General features: G+C 39.0%; 1 protein-coding gene and 1 pseudogene across 1 annotated transcript in view; both read left to right on the forward strand.

The window, feature by feature from the left end:
- Positions 1 to 18611, forward strand: part of Hsd17b11 (hydroxysteroid 17-beta dehydrogenase 11) — a 36904-nt gene extending 18293 nt beyond the window's left edge. The window contains exons 5-7 of the mRNA XM_008851741.3: positions 1506 to 1643; positions 14819 to 14935; positions 17842 to 18611. Coding sequence (XP_008849963.1) covers positions 1506 to 1643; positions 14819 to 14935; positions 17842 to 17926 — 340 coding nt within the window. The 3' untranslated portion in view covers positions 17927 to 18611. The remainder of the gene's footprint in view (positions 1 to 1505; positions 1644 to 14818; positions 14936 to 17841) is intronic.
- On the forward strand, positions 10529 to 11284 carry LOC103748985 (annotated as a pseudogene).
- Positions 18612 to 19769: the final 1158 nt, after the last annotated feature.

Genomic DNA, 19769 nt, shown 5'->3' on the forward strand with positions numbered 1-19769 from the left:
TTTTATGACAGTTCTTTAAACTAAAATACCCAAAATCATTGAATTATAAACCTTAAACCAGTAAATTTGGTGCTATATGAATTTACATTTCATAAAGCTGTTTTAAAAAAAATACCTGGAAAAATAATGTCCATTTAGAATAATTTCATTATTATTTCCAAATGAAGGTGTTTTTGTAAGAATCGCCTTATACTGTGATTTATTTATTTGGTAAATATTTACTGAGTGCCTATTAAGTGTCAAGCCCTGCATGAGGCCCTAGAGAGTAATTTATGACTGTACAGTCATGGAGCTTATAGTAAAAGTGTAGGAACTTGGGAGCTTGGGAGATGGCTCAGTTAGTGAAGTGCTTGCCACACAAGTATGAAAACTTGAGTTCAGGCCTCTAGTATCCTCATAAAAAGCCAGGCCCAGCAGCACATGCCTATAATCCCAGCACTGTAGAAGCAGAGACAAAAGGACACCTGGGGATGCTGGGAGTCATTGTAGCCAATTGTCAAGCTTCAGGTTCAATGAGAGATCCTGTCTCAAAAAATGAGGTAGTATGCATTAGTGTTAACCTCTGGCCTTCACACATGTGCGCATACACACACACACACACACACAAACACGTACATACACATACATACACAAGAAAGTGTAAGGGACAGATAATTTTTTAAAAAATCAACCCAGCTGGCTTGGAACTCACTATGTAGACCAGGCTGGCCTTAAACTCACAGAGATCTACCTGCCTCTGCCTCCCAAGTACTGGGATTAAAGGTATGCGCCTTCACGCCCAGCTCCAAATCAGTGCTTTTAAATTTTATTTACTTTCATTTTATGTGGATTACTGTTTTGCTTGCATGTAGATAAGTATACCTGTGCATGCAATGTCCATGGAGGCTAGAAGAGGTCATCAGATCTCCTGGAACTGGAGTTAAGGATTGTTGTTAGCTGCCATGTGGGTGCTGGGAACCAAACCTGTGTCCTCTGCCAGTGCTCTTAACCACTAAGCCACTTCTCCAGCCCCACCAAGTCAGTGTTTACTTAAAAATCTGTGATGCATTCTATCACAGAAAACTGAAGATTACCATATAATAATAAGAAAAAAAATAGGAGTCAGGAAAGGACTCTTTGAGGAAGTTAAGTTGATACTCAAAGGAAGAATAGGGTTTATACAGAAGAATTTTCTAATGAATCCCAAGACCATTTTATAACAGCTTACAGTGGCATTGGATTGTTTGGAAACAACAAAAACCCTCCTTCGATGTTGCTGTTGGTTCACTTAACACACTGGAATCTGACTGGTTAGGGATGCTTTGATGTAGGAAGTGGTCTATGTCATTGTGCCTGAGGCTTTAGTGTGTCTAAGAATTTCCCTGGGTAGCTTACAAAACAGCTTCTGGTCTAATAGGTCTGCACTGGGCCTGTCCTGCAGGTGGTCCCTTGGCTGCCATTCAGAGCACACCTAACTATAGGATCACAGTATTCTTGAATTTCGTTTACAAGCTCTTTTCTTTCAGTTCCAGCAAGTTTGCCGCTGTTGGATTTCACAGAGCTTTGACTGATGAACTGGCTGCCTTAGGAAGAACAGGAATCAAAACATCATGCCTCTGCCCTAACTTTGTAAACACTGGCTTCATCAAAAACCCAAGTACCAAGTAAGTTGAGACCAAGATTAAGACAGAAGTACTGGTGTTTGCTATGAACATCCTCTGGGTTTTCCTAAATAGTTTGATCCCCAAAACACCTGTTACTCAATGCTCCCAGTTCCCCTTACTTTCAATTTCTGTAGACTGCAGGAAAACAGGTGGAGGGAAAACAGGTGGAGGGAAAACAAAGACAGGAGGGACAGAATGACCAGAAATACAAAGACGCAGGTGGACTCATGATCCTTCCTTTGTTTCTTCAACCCTGAGAAGTGATTTCAGACTCACATCTGTATCATGTCACCTGGAGTGCATGGGACACATACAGGGTGCCCCACTCCACAGAGGACGTACATGGGGTCATGATGAGGCAGGCACCTGGATCCCTTTTCAAAAGCCTCCTGGGTGATTCTGGTGCTACAGTGTAAAAAATTATTTCCTTGAATAATGTAGAGATTATCTTCCACAATGTGTTCTAGTCCAAATCTTTTCTTGGTTAAAAAAAAATGGAATGACAAAGGATCAGCTCTGAGAGTAATTTTTAATTATTATTCTCTTTGGCATTAGCCTGGATGTCTTTATAATCATAATGCACATTCTTTAAATTCAAACATTACAGAAAATACTATCAAAAAGTTTCTTTCCAGATTTTCCTTAATCTAATAGAATCCTCTCTTAACATTTAACAAAAATCTTTCTAGGTAGATTTATATATAATAAATAAAAGTTCAAACCTATGAGACAGGATCTCCCTGTGTAGCCCTGGGAGGAGGAGAGTTGTTTTTCTTTAAGGGTATATATTAGAGAGGTTAACCGGTTCCAGTGGATAGATGCACACCGAAGGACACTAGGGGACACAGATTTCTTGATTAGCCTTAATATATATGACAGAGTACATGATATCTGGTAAGAATTGGGGGTAGGGCTATGAGATGGCTGCAGATAAGGGAGAGGCTCTTAATATGATCAAAATATATTGTAAGAAACTTGCAAACATTCAATTAAAAAATTAAAAATTTGAAATACAGTACATACTGAATGCCTAGCCATTGTAAAGTTAAAAAAAAAAATCACAAATTGGACAGGTGTGGTGGTGCATGCCTTTAATCCCAGCATGGGGAGGCAGAGGCAAGTGGATCTCTGTGAGTTCAAGGCCAGCCTGGTCTACATAGTGAGTTCCAGGCCAGCTCAAAAAGACCAAAACAAACAAACAATAAAAAAAAAAAAAACATAAATTGAACCATGAACCCTCCTAACCCATCTGTAATACAAAAATACATTTTCTCTTGTTTTTCATAAGTGCATATTTATTGTACATGGTGCTGTATTAGAGCAGGACACTGTATGCATATGATGTACTTTGAGCATATCCCCCTCATAATCCCCATTCACTCATTCCCCTTCCATTAGTCCCTTTATCCCCTGAACAGTTTCACTTCTAATTTCTTTGTGTGTGTGTGTGTGTGTGTGTGTGTGTGTGTGTGTGTGTTCATGTATGTTTACAGATGTGTGTGCACATGGATATGCATACCTGTGGAGGCCAGAGACCCAAGTTAGATGTCTTCACTTTACTTTTTGATACAAGTTCTCTCATTGAAACTGGAGCTCAATGATTGCCTAGAATGACTGGCCAGGAAACCTTCCCATCTCTTCATCCCCAGCACAGTGTTACAGGCATATGCTGTCAAACCTGGCTTTTTGAATTTTACTGGATGCTGGGAATCAAACTCACATCCTTGTGCTTGTACAGCAAGCACTTTACTGACCAAGCCATTCTCCAGCCCCTCACTTCTCCTTTCATGTACATAAGTTTCATAAGTACATAAGTGATTTTATATATCTGTATAGATTCTAGGAACCACAAATGAGAGAAAGCATGCTATTTGTCTATCTGAGATTGATTTAATTCACTTAATATGATTATTTATCTCCACTTCCATTTATTTTCCAGTAAATGACCTGACTTCATCTTCTTTATGGCTGAAAAAGATGCATCGTGTCTATACCACATTTTCTTTATTCCTCTGTTATTAGACACCTCATTCAGCTCCATAACTTAGCTATTGTGAATGGTGCTGCAGTAAACATTGATGTGCAAGGATCTGAGATATTGCCTTGGAGTCCCTCAGGTGAATACACAGGAGCAGTACAGCTGGGTTTTATGCTAGATCTATTTTTAGTTTTTTGAGGAGCCATCAGACTGATTTCTACCACGGCTGAGCTAGTTTACATTCCTACCAGCAGAAACTTTTTAATTTTAGCAGATCTCACCAAAATGTATGCATGTTTGTGTGTGAGTGAGTGTGTGTGTATGTGTGTGTGTGTGTGTGTGTATGTGTGTGTGTGTGTGTGTTAGAACACAATTTTGTTAGAGAACAAAAGTAAGAGCAAGGCCAAGCATGCACTTGTCGTCCCAACTGTCCGGAGACTGAGTCAGGAGCCTCGCCTAAACCTCTCGGTAGCACACCAGCCTAGGCAACAGAACAGGACCTCTGTTCAGAAACAAAAACAACCCAGGAACAAATAAAATAGGAGTATGTGGTTCAGAGAGTCAGTTCTAATTTCATCTGTACTAACTAGAAAACCCAATTTGACCTTGGGGGAAAAAAAAAAAAAACAGGTCAGTTTTGAGTAGAGCTGAAGAGAGGGTCTGCCAAAAATAAAGTCTGCCAATTTCCTCTATTATTTCAGGATTTTGATGCTAAAATAAAATATTGGCATCAGTTTTTTGTTTGCTTTTTTTTTAAATCCAGGCTGTCTTTCAGTAGTAAAATCAGACACTATTTTTAAGCTGTTGTGAGATGCATCACCGAGAAGACTACTCAAAGTTTTGCTGAATGAAAGTCTTTTACTAGCTGGCCAGTGACTACACACTGGTGTTGGAACCAAAGTACAGCCCCGAGCCATCTCTAGGATAAGCTTTTACAGAGAAACCATAACCAGGGGTGAAACGTTTAAGTTCCAAAGCTTATAGGTGCAAAGCCCCCTTAATAATTTCTATTGTTAAGCAACAATTACTATTTTTCAGAAGCAAGCCAAGTATAACCCACAGAAGCCATAAATCTGCAGTTAGAAGGTACACTGCAGAACACACTGACTTGTTCCCAAGACAATTGGGGTCCTGCTAATGTGTGTTCCCATACCCTGGACCAACTGCCTGATAATTTCATATGTGGAACACACTGACTTGTTCCCAAGACAGTTGGGGTTCTGCTGATGTGTGTTCCCATACCCTGGGCCAATGGCCTGGTAATTTCATAGGCTAGAGTCAGTCTAAACTTAACACGGCATAGCTATGGTCAAGAAGATGCCCTATCACAAAGCTATGAGGTTTTTTTTGTTTGTTTTGTGTGTATTCGTATATTGCCTGCATGTAGGTAAGTGCACCCGCGCCGTGCAATGCCCGCAGAGGTCAGAAGAGGCTGTTGGATCCCCTGGGACTGGAGATAGGGACAGTTGTTAGCTGCCATGTGGGTGCTGGGATTCGAACCCAGGTCTTCTGCAAGAATACCCAGTGTTCTTAACTGTTGAGCCATCTCTCCAGCCCCTATGAGTTTTTTTTAAAACCTTACCCCAGGACAAGGGTGAACCAGGCAAGAGTGCCCTCTTCTGGAAAAACTGTATTCATACAGTTTCTAAATATCATTACAGAACTTTTTAGAAGTGTGACTGGCAGGTAGTCCAGCTTAATCAGAGAGACAGAAATCTGACTTTGAAGGCCTAGGGTTTGGGCCTGCCCGAGACTAACTTGACAGTATCACATGTCCTGAAGATGAAATTGGTTTTAATATAAAAACTTAGTACTTCTAAGTAGCAGAAAGAACAGATGTCCTAACTGAACACCCGTTCATAATTTTGGACACTAAATACAATGTCTTTTTCTTAAACCTCAACCTTGAGGGAGAGGATGAGTAATCTGAGGCTTAGAGAGATGTAAGTAACCTGACCATAAGCAGCAAAACTGAAGTTCACACCAAGGTGCACAGAGCCAGATTTTTCAATGAAGAAAACTGAACCAGTCTCTAAATGGCTGAGTCTGAAATAAATTGTTTCCTATTAATGTTGGCGCTTCCCTCGTAAAACACGCACAGGTGTACTTTATCACTTCATATATTTATACGTGTGATACACTGCAAAGAAGTAGACTTACCTGTAGGTTGTAATGCAGGATAGTTTCAATTTATGGAAAGGAAATGTAATCAGATATTCTGATTACATTCTTGAAAACAGTAGAATTATTTTTATTAAATAAACTTGGATATCAACAGCTTTATTTAAATACATTCATTGAAGACCTGCTAAACACCAGAAACCCTACTAGATACTTTATATGAGTTCCTCTATTCTGTAATCCTGGAGGGCCAGGTTTGGTTCTCTGACCATAATTTGATGTTTCTGCTTTAATTGTTTTGTTTGTTTGTTTGTTTGTTTGTTTGTTTGTTTGTTTGTTTGTCGAGACATAGTCTCATGCAGCCAAGGCTGGCTTCAAACTTACTATATAGCTAAGGATGACTTGAATTCTCAGTCCTCCTGCCTCTACCTCCCAAGCATTGGGATTACAGACATGCACCACTATACCCAGTTTATCATGTTCTTACACTTTTTAAATTTTTTATTTTATTTGTATGTATGTTTCACTTACATATATGTAAGTGCACCATGTTCATGTAATGTCCGCAGAGCAAAGGATGTCAGATTCCCCTGGAACTAGAGTTGAGTTACAGATGGTTGTTAGCTGCCATGTGGGTGCTGGGAGTTGAACCTGGGTCCTTTGGAAGAGCAGCCAAAGGACCTAACTCTTATAATAACTGCAAGATATGTGAGTTTTCTGTAACTCTAACAAAATACACGAGATAACCTATGAGAAAAGGTTTATTTCTTTATAATGAGAAAGGTCTGTTTGGGCCTACAGTTTGGGAGGTTCTGGTCTGTGATTGGTTGGTGTCATTGCCTTTGGTAGCACAACAGGTAGCAGCATGTGATGGCTTATGCCTCAAATCTCAGCACTCAGGAAGCTGAGGCAGGAGGATCACAAGTTAAAAGTCAGCTTGGGCGACATATTGAGATCTTGACTCAAAACAAGAATTTCTTCCTCTTCTGTTTTTTGGAAGAATTCAAGAAGCATTTGTATTAATTCGTTCTTAAATATTAAATAGAAGCTATGCATGGTGGCTAGAATCATTAGTTCAAGGCCAGCCTTGAACTACTGTGGCTACTTAGGGAGTTCCAGGCCAGCCTGGGCTGCATTGGAAGGCCCTGTCTCAAAACAGTTTTGACTACTGATTGAACTTCTTTCTTTCATTTTTCTTTCTTTTTTTCTTTGTTTTATTTATTTTTATTTTATGTGCATGAGTGTTTTGCTGCATGTATGTAAGTGTACCATGTTGTGCAATGCCCAAAAAGGCTAACTACAGATCCCCTGGAACTGTAGTTACAGACGGTTGTTAGCCACCATATGGATGCTGGGAACTGAACCCCAGTCCTCTGCAAAAGCAGCCGTTGCTCTTAATTGCTGAGCCATTTCTCCAGCACCCTGGTTGACTTTCTTATTAAAGATCTGCTTCTTTTGTCTATTTCTTATTGAGTCAGTTTTAGTAGTTGCATATTCCTGGGACTTTCTAATTTGCTAGCATGCAGTTGTTCATGGGACTGTCTCACAGCCTTTTCTGTTTCTGTGCGGTCATAGTAATGGCCTTGATTTCCTGGTTTTGTATTCTGTGTCTTCTATTTTGCTTTTGTTCTAGCAGAAGCTGTGCTCTTTGTTGCTCTTTTCAAAGAATCAGCTTTGATTTCACTGATTCTCTCTGGTGTGTTTCTGTTCTTTATTCCACTTTTCTGTAACTAAATCTTTACTATTTCTTTACTATTTCATTTGCCTTTGCCTTGGGTTTGATTTAATTTTGGTTTTGTAGCATCTTATGGACTTTCATATCATTGATTTGATACTTTTTTGTTTTTTCATATAGGCATTTCCAGCCCTGAATTCCTCTCTCTGAGCACTGCATCTCATGAATTTTGATATTGTGTGTCTTCTTTTCATCTCAAAATATTTTCTAAATTTCTGCAGTTTCTTCTTCATTTCACTGGTCACTTAGGCATACACTGTTTACTTTCCCCATAATTGTGAACCTTTTAGGTTCACAATTACTGATTTCTAATTTCATTCCAGTGTAGTCAGAAAACATTTTGTATAATTTCAGTCTTTTTACATTTATTGAGATTTGTTTTGTGGTCTAATATATATTCTATCCTGAAGAGATTTTTTTTTTTAAATATGCTCTCTCTTTTTTTTTTTTTTTTTTGGTCTTTTAGAGACAGGGTCTCCCTGTACCCACAACTGGACTGGAACTCACTATATAGACTAGGCTGGCCCTGAACTCACAAGTACTGCCCTCACTATGTAGACTAGGCTGGCCCTGCATCCCAAGCACTGAGATTAAAGACATCCACCACCATGCCCAGGGCTTTCAATATGCTCTTGAAAAGAATATGTATTCTGCTGATGATAGGAGTGGTTTATTTCCATTCTGTTGTTGTAGTTAACTTACGTTGTTGAAGTCCTCTGTTTCTTGCCAATCTTCTGTCTCTTTGTTCTGTGCCCTGTTGAAAATGGGGAATACTGTCTCCAACTATTGTGGAAACCCTCTATAGCTCCCTCTCAATTCTGACAATTTTACCTTCATATAGTTTGAGGTCCTGTTGTTAAGTGAACAGTTTTTATTTAGTTAAAACCCTGTTCTTGGAATAAATTTCAATTAGTGATATAAATGATATGGCACAATCTAAATGTATTAGATTAAGTGTTCTGATTTTTTGATAGCCAAGTTTTAAAACATTTACTCTTATATATAGCTCAATGTTTTTCTCTAGTCATTTATAAGTATGTGTGTGTGTGTTTGTCTGTCTGTCTGTCTGTGGTTTATAGTTGCTGATCCATAAATAGAATATGTTACATAAGAAAGTGGCACTTGTATGGTAGGATTGTAAAGTGCTAACATATATTTCTCCATTTAACCATCACATTGCTGGTGGAGTGCTGATCCTGGTTTGTCCTTATCAGTTGTCATGTGGGTAGCTAAAATCATCCATGGTGGGAGCATCTGTCCCATGCAAATCCGCAAGTCCTGCCAAACTGGAATGTATGTCCTCTGGAGAGCCACTTGTTAAACATTGTCCACCATGCTGCTGTCTTATGCCTGTTTTCAGATCGACAAACAACTAAACAAAAATCTGCTTTAATCCCAGCAGTTGGGAGCAGAGGCAGATGAATCTCTGTGCGTTCAAGGCCAGCCTGGCCTACTTATCCAGTTCTAGGCCAGCTGGGGCTACAGGGAGACCCTGTCTCAAAAGGAAGAAAAAAAAAAATCTGAGTTGTAAGGAGTTGAAACTATTTTCCTCATCAAATTACTCATTACTTAAATGAAACTCAAGTCTTTTGAACTGAAAATACTCCTCAATATTTCTCCTTTCCCACACACATTCTCCTTCCTAGCCCTAATAATCGTTGTTCCAAAGTAGTGTTGTACAATTTCTACAAAATTCATTATGAGCCTTTGTTTAATATGATTGCAATTCTCATTAACATTAAAATGTTAGAAGAAAATGTTTTCAAGCACTGACATTTTAGTGAGAACAATTTTACCCTACCAAGAAATTAAACCTTTCTAAAAGTCCTTTCTTTTGGCCTTTTAAAACTACGATGTTTGATGATCATTGCATTTCATTGAGAAGTTTTCTAGTCCTAGGTAGAGCAGGTACTCTAAGCAACATTCATTCACTTTCTGATGGAGGGTCACCAAGCCACAGTGCAGACTTCTGAATGGTAGGGTAGCAAGGCCACAGTGTGGGCCTCTGAGTGTGCTGTGCTGTTCTCACATGTTTATGAGCTTTGGGTTAATGGGAGGCTGGCAGCAATGTGCTACGGGGTGGCCTTTCGATGAATACTTTCATCAGCATCCTTCCAGATTCGATCCATCCTCCTTGGCACCCATACTGTTTATACCATTAGCTAACTGCTTAGTTTCTTCATTACCTTCATCATAATATTTCCTTTCCTGGAACACCTCATATGTAAAACTGTTGTTTCAGGGTCCCATGGTGAATATGGTATTCTGATAAACTACTAACTTATGCTTAGAATGAAAGGTTACATTAGTATTGCCAAGCTGTTCTGTCCTATATGTATACAATTATTTACCCACTCTTAAATTCAGTGCTGCATTTTCAGCATTTTCAGTCATCCTAATTTTATTTCACGGGTTTTTGTTTTGTTTTGTTTTGTTTTGTTTTGTTTTGTTTTGAGACAGGGTCTCCCTGTAGCCCCAGCTGGCCTGGAACTCACTTTGTAGACCAGGCTGGCCTTGAACTCACAAGAGATCCACCTGCCTGTGCTTCCCAGGTGCTGGGATCAAAGGCTTGCACCACCATACCTGGCTATTTTTTCTTTCTGAATGAACTATTCTGTGTTTACTTCTAAACAACATCATCCCATTCTTTATCCCATACTTTTTAACTAGTCACACATACTCAAAATCTGTCTTTCCAAAATGTTAGCAATTTGGTGGCATTGGCAATTTAGTATATTTAATTATGTATCTTTTTTAGAAATGATTAATAAAATGTTAACAAAGCTGGGCATGGTGGTGTACAACTTTAGTCCCAGCACTCAGGAGGCAGAGACAGGCAGAGCTCTGTGAGTTGAAGGCCAGCCTGGTCTACATAACAAATTCCAGGCCAGCCAGGACTACATAGTGAGACCCTGTCTCAAAAAAAAGTCAACAACTGGGCTGGAGAGATGGTTCAGCAGTTAAGAGCTGCTCTTAGCAGAGGACCAGAGTTCAGGTCCCAACAGCTCACAACCACCTTTCACTCAAGCTTAAGGAGCTCCGACACCCTCTTCTGGCCTTCACAGACACCCACATACACAATGCACATCCTCAAAGACATCATAAATTTTAAAAGTAAAAAACAGTATCTTGTTCTGACACTGTGGTCATGGCAAAGGGGACAGCAGTACTGAGGAGGAACAGTCCAGGCATGAAGGCTCAGGATTTCTGTGATTGGCCTGATAAATCGTTTGATGAAATGGGCAGCACCCTTGCTACTCAGCAGTATATCCAACAGAACATAAGGGCAGATTGCTCCAAAGGTGACATTCTTGAACCATCTGAAGGCCACAATGAAGGTGTATGGAAGTGTTAACATTTAGGGCAAGTCTGCCTTGAGCTAAGTGTACTTGCTGTCATACTTTAGAGTGAATCCCATCCAGATATGTGTGCTCAAAGACAGCAACTAAACGGTGGATTTTTCTTCCTGAAGTTCATAAAACTGTGAGAGTCCTACTGTAGGTTATACAAGACACGTGCTTGATGGTGTTGCATGGCTTCTGAATAGTGATAAATATTTTCCCAGCAGGATTAGCATGAAAGAATCATCTGTACAAAACTAGGACCAGTGTGCCATGGGATTTATAGAATATTTTCACATGCTTACTTTCACTATCAGTAGATATTTGACAAATATGAAAATGAAACATTTTATGACATGAGTTAACTAATTTGTGATGAAAGATAATTTAATGTGGAAGGAGAACCTGATTGTACCAATAATAAAAGGAAGTTCAGAATTCAGCTTCTAGGGAAAGTGTAGCATAAAAGGGAATCATATAGAAAAATGTGCTGATCACATAAACATAATTGTGCACATCATTTTAGATATATCAGTCATGTATCAATATCATAGCTTCTTTGTTTAGTGTACAAAGTATACTATATATTGTATAGCATGTTTTGTATGTTATGTGTTGCCTTTTAAAATGGGAAATACGAGCCAGGCAGGGTGGGGCATGCCTTTAATCCCAGCATTTGGGAGGTGGAGGCAGGTGGATCTCTGTGTGTTCAAGGTTAGTGTGGTCTACATAGCAAGTGCCATACCAGTTGGGGCTACAGAGAGACCCTGTCTCAAAAAGATCAAAAAGAAAAAAGGGGGAATACAGGGCTGGAGAGACGGCTCAGTGGTTAAGAGCACTGGCTGCTCTTGCAGAAGACACAGGTTCAGTTCCCAACACCCACATAGTGGCTAACAACCATCTGTAATTCCAGTTCCAGGGGCTCCAACTCCCTCTTCTGACCTCCGCAGGCATTGCACAACATGGGTGCACTTACATACATGCAGGCAATACACTCATACACATAAAATAAAAATAAAATATTTAAAATGGGAAATACTTTAAGTTATTCATGAGCTGTATATTCCCTGGTATGACACTCATAGTTTTCAAATAAGATTAGTATCACTTTATAATGCCTATTAATAGAATATTTTACAGTTTGGTAAATTGTTGCTAAACAATCATTGGATTACAGTCCTTCCAAATTTATGAAAGAGTGAGCTTGAGGTTTTACACAACCCACTTAAGAGCTAGTAATATTTTTTTTATTGCATTTTGATATTCTAGAAAATTCAACAGTATATTATTAACTTTTCAGAAATGAGATTAAAGTGTTTTCAAATTCTGTTTAAAGTTTTTGGTATGTATAACCAGTTATGTGTATATCCATATATAAATGCAATGAGGCATTAGTGCCTAAATAGTCTTACTATGGTATATTCTAAGTCAGCATACCTGGAAAGGATTTACCTTTTTGTAACAGTGGATTAAACACATGATGATAATGATAAGGCACATAAATGATGTTCCCATGGAAAGCTACCTCTTCTCAATGCCTTCAATCTTTCCTCAAACTACATTAGCTGAGAAATTTAGTTACCAAATTATAATGTAGTGGTGGCTTGTTCCTGTATCCCTATTTATATTTGTATTAGTTGTTTCCTCATACTGGCAGTTACGCTACAGGAAAACTGTATTGGTATAGGCTCTTGCCTATCTTTGTTTTGGAAAATTGTTCTAACTACTTAGAAAATAGTCCTTTACATAGTTTGACTCTTCCTGTTGGTAATATTAACCTTTTCATCTAACCCTGGATAGCATTAAATAGACATGAAAAAATAGTGTATTTATTTTATTCTACCTCTCCAAAAGTTTGTTTGAATTATATGCACATATAAGTCTACTTATAATAATCCACAGGTGTCAGTAATGTTGATGCATGGCCATATAGTTTTTGATTTCTTAATTCTGTGCCTTAAGTACAGATTTATAATGTATTTGGTGAAGCTTTTCATAAAATGCTAGAGATCAGGGCTGGAGAGATGTCTCAGAGGTTAAGAGCATCGGCTGCTCTTCTAGAGAACCTGGGTTCATTTTCCAGTTCCCACATGGCAGCTCACAACCATTCATAACTCTAGTTCCAGGGGATCCAACACCCTCTTTTGGCTGCCACAGGCTTTGCATGTATGGGTGCACTTGCATACATGTGCACAAAACATTTGTACACATAAAATAAAATAGAATATTTTTATATAATAAAATGCTAGTGGCCTTGATGCCAAATTTGTATTAAGGTACTAAGATAGGGTGAAAAATTGTTCAGGCAATTTTAAGCTTTTCTTTGCCATATTTAACAAATATGAGAGACTTTTCATTTATTTTCAAATAAAAACAAAAATGTATTCATCTTGTTTTACCAATTATTTGAAGAAATAAGTTGTATTATGAGACAAGTATGTACAGGAAAACATGGGAAGCCATAGCATACTGAGAGTACATATGTATAGCTGATGCCTTTCCACACCTGCCCATCTTTTTGACTTTGAATAGTACTCTGCCAGTGTCTTAGTTTGTGTGTCACAGCAATGGAGAAACAAACACTCTGACCAATACCAACTTGGGGAGGAAAGGGTTTATTTTATCATACATCTCCCAGGTCACAGTTCATCAGGGAGCCCAAGGTAGGAAATTAGGGCAGGAACCTGGAGGCAGGAGCTGGAGCACAGGCCGTGGAAGAACACTGCTTACTGACTTGCTCCCCTGGCCCCGGCTCAGCCTGCTTTCTTATGCAACACAGGCCCACCTTCCCGGGGGGTGGTACCACCCACAGTGGGCTGGGCCCTCCCACATCACTCAACAATCAAGATGCCCCATGGACATGGCCGCAGGCCAGTCTAATGAAGGCAATTCTCCAATTGAGGGTCCTTCAACACAGGTGTGTCAAGTTGACACTAAAGCTATCCAGCACAGCCAGCAACCACAGTCATTACTATACCACAACCCACACTATCTTTTAAGAAGTTAATGTTCATAGTGAATACACTGTTGACAGAAATTAGACATTTATGTTAATGTCACCATAAACCAATGGAGTTAGTAAGTTTTAAAGAAACTTGCTAAGTACTGAGAGGCTAACCTGCAAGGTTTATAAATTATATGTAGCAATGTAGCTGTTCTTTCTAGGTGGGGGTCTCACAATGGATTTCTGTCACTTGACTATGTTCTTAGTGAATATTTGAATTAAGGTAGTGACTGGGATTGATGATATGGCTAAGTATTTTGAAACACATTATAAACATATAAAGTATGGTTTTCTTTTTCTTACTCAAAAAAAAATCTTTAAAATGTTAACTGAAGACCAATTCTTGTGCAAGTCCTCCTATGTGTGCTTACTATAACGCCTAGATTATTTAAAGCCACTGTTAGGGACCACTTGCTAGCCTGTAGTGTGTATGCCTGGGTGATTATGCAGAGAAGGTGTGACATGGATCTAGAGAATGAGGCTGGAAGGTAAATCAAGATCTGTTAGATAATAAAAGTTCTGTATGGAGAGCTAGGACCTAGAACCAGGCACACACCTGTCATATTTTAATTTCTGTGACCTTTTGGATATTACCTAATAAAGGGACTTTGTGTATAATGAATGTATACGATGGTGTTTGAGTTCTTTCCTAAGGGGATTGAAAGTTTTAAAGTGAACTTGTCAGTCTTAATTCAGCTAAATTATATTTTAGTCCTAATTATTTCTCTAATACTCATTAAAGTAGGGATTATTGTCTCACCTTCATTGAGTTGTAAAATTTTAATGGGATTCCCTGTGTGGAAGTCTTAGTGTGATGTGTACATGTGTGTTATTTAAGCGGTTGTTACTGGTGGCATAACAACACTGTTTCTGAGAGCTTGTGATGGGTTAGCTGCTGATCAGTTATGTTACAGGCCCCAAGGTAATTCCACTTGGTTAGCACCAGACTTAAATTTCAGTGAGGTGCCTTGTTTCTGAAGATTGCCTCTGTTTCAGTTTGGGACCCACCCTGGAGCCTGAGGAGGTGGTAGAGAAGCTCATGAATGGCATCCTGACCGAGCAGAAAATGATTTTTGTTCCATCTTCCATAAAGCTTTTGACACTACTTGAAAGGTAAGTGGTGGTTATGTTTGTCAGCTTTAGAATCAAATATCTATTTTTATGCTTCTACTTGGATTTAAAATCAGTTGATAAAATGCAGCTATATGGGATTAATATTCTCTCAATTTTTAAATTTGTTTTTATTGAATTTTTTTGTATGTCATACAGAACACCTCAAACAATCTTAATTATCTTTATACCCCCATCCCCACTGGCACCCTCCCATAGCCTCCCACTGCAGCCATATACTCTGTCATCCCTGTTAAGGCCCATTTTGTCAAGTCAGTGTCCCCAGACATTCCCCAGTACCAGTCCATCCACTGAGGTCTAGTCAGTCTATCTAGAGTCCCTTGTTTTAGGAAGATCAGTAGTAATCAGTTGCCTATTTCTTCACATAAGATTGGGGTCTGCTGTTCATTTTCCCAGTTCTATGCTGGACTTTTGTCTGCCTGAGTTTGCATGGGACTTGTGCATGCTGATACCATTGCCATAGAGTCATATGAGCAGGTTCCCAGGAGCTTGTAGAACTCTGTTTCCATATGGTCATGCACCTCCTCCCTGGCTCTTAAAATCTTTCTGCCTCCTCTTCCTTGATAGTCCCTGAGCCTTGGGTGGGTGAAGTTTAATATAGGAGTCCTGTCAGTTTTTTTAAAACCACATATGTTAATCATTGAGGTAAGACACATATAGATGCTGAATTATTTTTACACATTTTTAAGGATTAATTATTTAAAAGAAATTTGTATATTTCGTCAAGTGTTACCTGGTAAGTGAAGGTGGATAGATCCACCTGCCCCTGCCTCCAAAGTGCTAGGATTAAAGGTGAGGGCCACCACATCCAGCCAGTTTTAAAGCATTTTAAATAGGAGAACCATAGCACAGGATGATGAAAAGGAGACTATAGTTAAATTTTAGATTTCATTCACCGATCTCATGGAGGTTTTATTTTATAGAAAATTGTCTTAAGTATAGGAGTCGCTGAATCATCTTTTATAATTTTAGAGACCTCGGGCCTTACTGTTTGCAGTGTGGTCTGTGCAGCAGCAGTAGCATCAGTATCGGTCGGGGGGAGTTTGTTAGGACTACCAAACCTCCTGCTCAGCTTGGATGATAATTTGCATTTCCACCAGCTTCCCTGAGGCTGCATATTAAAATCTCAGCAGCACTCCACTTTGGGGCACACTGGGATTCTCAGAGATTAGAAGGTGCTGGTGTCTGGGACCTGCCCCCCAGCTCTCCTGGCCACTCTGGTACACAGCCCAGTTTGGAAAGCGGGGTATCAAGAAGTTTCTAGTGACACCTGAGAAAACTTCCTGGTGCGGAGGCTGTTAATGAGGAAAAGCTGAGAAGTGCCTCAAGCAAGCTAGGAGAAAAAAAAAATAATCTTTTTGTCTGTGCCTAGACTCAGACTTTTCCAACCTGATGGGGATCAGGATCACATGAAAATCTACTTAAAATAGGTTCTTCGATCTTGCTTCTAAAATTTTCAATATAAGATATTTGAATTGGGACTCAGAAATCTGTATTTTTTAGCACAGTGTGTGACACATTACGGACGTCAGCCCTTTAGAATACAGTCCTCTGAAAGAATTTGCCATTTTTTTCAGCGCTGTGTCCCCTGTATTTGGAAGAGTGCTGGCACATAGGAGGCACAAACATGTTGGCTGATTCAATAAATTAATTCTGATCTCTGGACTTCTATTATTGTTGAGACTTGAGTGTGTGCTCTAGAGTGTGTGCTCAATTCAGGGCACTATGTACACTGAAGCTAAGTAAGGTGTGTGCCCTAGAGCTGGGTGAAGCTGTGTTTGTGTGGTTTGTTCACAGCATGAAAGTGATGAGTTTTCCAACTCCTTTGAAGCCCGGTTTCATCATCTGTAAGATAAAGGCAAGAGTAGGACTCAAGGAGTAAATGAAACATTGCCTAAGAAGTACTCAGCACTCTGCGAGCACTCAGTGAGTGCCTTATATCACTGTCTGCTATTGCTACAGCTGCTGGTAGCACTCTTGGGTGCTATTTCCAAACCCTGTTTTAGTGCTGTCTAGCAGATCTCTGTATGTCATTACATTAACTTATATTCTGTTTATTTTCTCTCAGACCCATTAGAATGTGACAGGCTCCTAGATAGTCATAATTATAAGTTGGGAGGGGAAAAATGAGATCAACTGCATGTCTGTCACTGTTTGTGGCCTTTTATACAATATGTAGCAAGGTTCATTTCACAAGAACCTTGTGGCATAAAATTTTCCATTTACATGTGAGAAATTTAAACTCAAAGGTCAATTAATTTGTTCAGCATTATGCTCAAAACCAAGCGCATTGCCTGTATTCTCATTTAGTAGTTCTGCTTCTCTGGTCTTTTAGTGGAACATGGAAAGGATATTCTGGATTATAAAGCATAAAATTAGCTCTACGTTTCACTTCCTTTCCAATTTCGTGTTTCTTTTCTCTTAACCCTTCAGTACCTGTTTAATCTTGTATGTCTCCTGTCTTAGATCTTTTGAAAAATAGCTATTTATTTTAAAAATAAGTAAATACATATGTGTATATATTTCAGAAGATATTTAGGATACTGGTACCCTAAAGAAAGTTAAGTCTCTTGTAATAGGAAAGAATAAAGTCCAAGTTCAAGTTCTTAAACATGTCTGTGATGGATCTGACATGATTCCTTTTTTTTTTTTTTTTGGTTTTTTTGAGAAAGGGTCCCCCTGTTTTCCCAGCTGGCCTGGAACTTGTTTGTAGACCAGACCAGGCTGGCCTTGAACTCATAGAGATCCACCTGCCTCTGCCTCCCGAGTGCTAGGACTAAACATGTGTGACACCACACCCGGCAACATACTTCTTAAATTAAAAGAATGTATTTTGCAAGTGTACATATTATCATTTCCCTAATTATGTTTACATGTCTCTCTTATAGGGTCTTTCCTGAGCGGTTCCTGGCACTCTTAAAACAGAGGATCAATGTTAAGTTTGATGCAGTTGTTGGATACAAAGCTAAATGACAATAAGTACTTGATTTTCTTGAAAGCTGATTTATCAGGTTTAAAGTTGATTTCATTTAATATTAATCAGAATTTCACTGTTTTAACTTTTCTTTTTCCTCATTCTTTTTTCTTCAATATCTCCTTTTAAGGCTCTGACAGTACTCATGAGAACTAATTTCATGCGATATAACCAAATAGCCTTAAGAGTTAATATTATATAGAAAATGAGGTAAAAAGGAACAATTTCATGACAATAATTTTCCCAGATTTTGTAGCTCATCACAAAGTTTCCAGAACTTGTACTATGAATTTTTATTTAAGATGTTTTTAATTGTACTTTATGTAATCCACATTTCCCCTTCTATATAAAATTAGAAACTTTAACTTCTCAGGATATAATTAAGCACCCTCTGTGTCTACTATCATTTCACAATGGATTTCATGAGTTCTGAAATGTTCCATCCCACACCTCAGCACTGTTTCTTGAGAGTCCTTGCATTCCAAATGTCAGACATTTCAGTCCAGGGAGGCTGGAGGTGGATGCAGCGAGATTTCAGCAGAAGTATAAATGAATGTGCTTTCAAGTGGTGATAATAAATGGACCAGATTTCAGCTTCTGGTGTTTCCATCTGTTGTAAACAGAACATGGCTTAACCTTTAAGTTAAAGGAAGATCAATTTACAATAAAAAAATCTTTCCTTTTTTTGTCTCCAGAAATTTCTTGGATATGTGATAATGGGACTATAAGATCAGGCCTATACACTGAAAAATTAAATAGATTGCGTTTCTACTAATGAAAAATACTTTGAAGACCACTTCAGATGGGGCTCAGGATATAGCTTAGTAGATACAGTGCTTGCCTAGCATGTGCAAGGTACTGGATTCAATCCCTAGCACCCTATAAATCCAGCATGGTGGCACACACAACACTTGAAATCCCAGCATTCTGGAGCCGAAGGCAGAAGTTTAAGGTCACTCCTGTCTATATAGTGAGTTGGAGGCCAGCCCAGAATACATGAGACTGTTTCAGAAAAAAAAAGACCACTTCAGATAAAGATTTTAATGTTGGGCTGCTGAGATGGCTCAGTGGTTAAGAACATGTACTATTCTTCCAGAGGACCCCAGAGGACCCAAATTCAATTCCCAGCAACCACATCAGGCAGCTCACAACTGCCTATAACTCCAGTTCCTGGGGGATCCGACGCCCCTGGTTTCCACAGGCATCTGCACTCACATGCACGTACACATATTTTAAAATTTTTTAAGTATTAATCTTTTTTAATATTTTATTATTTTTATTCTATGTGTATGTGTGTATTGTCTGCATGTAGGTAAGTGTACTCGTGTCGTGCAATGTCCATGGAAGACAGAAGAGGCTGTCGGATCCCCTAGAACTGAAGTTACAGACAGTTGTTAGCTGCTATGTGGGTGCTGGGATTCAAACCCAGGTGTTCTGCAAGAACAGCCAGTGTTCTTAACCGCTGAGCCATCTCTCCAGCCCCATAAATCTTAATCTTTATATCAAAAACTCTATTCAGAAAACAGGAAAAATCACTGAGCCCTGTGAAATGTAGCAAATGAGTCACATTTAGGGTCAAGAAGTTGATAACAGATATATTTAATGTGTGTCAACAAGTCCTAACCTTGAGCTCATTCAATGAGTAATCTCTTTGATGTCAACACAGATGACAAGGCTCTTGGTGTTCTGCTTAAAGCCAAGTTATGCTATAGGTACTATGAGATTTCTCAGAAGACAGCAGTCCACAGCAAATGTCTCCTTTTTCCCCACCAGTTGCCTTATTCTGATGCGCAGAATGTAACTACAGTGGCTGTTGGACTACATTCTACCTTGACTTGACGT

This window comes from Nannospalax galili, unplaced genomic scaffold (assembly GCF_000622305.1).
Source record: "Nannospalax galili isolate Female #2095 unplaced genomic scaffold, S.galili_v1.0 scaffold405, whole genome shotgun sequence".
NCBI lineage: Eukaryota > Metazoa > Chordata > Mammalia > Rodentia > Spalacidae > Nannospalax > Nannospalax galili.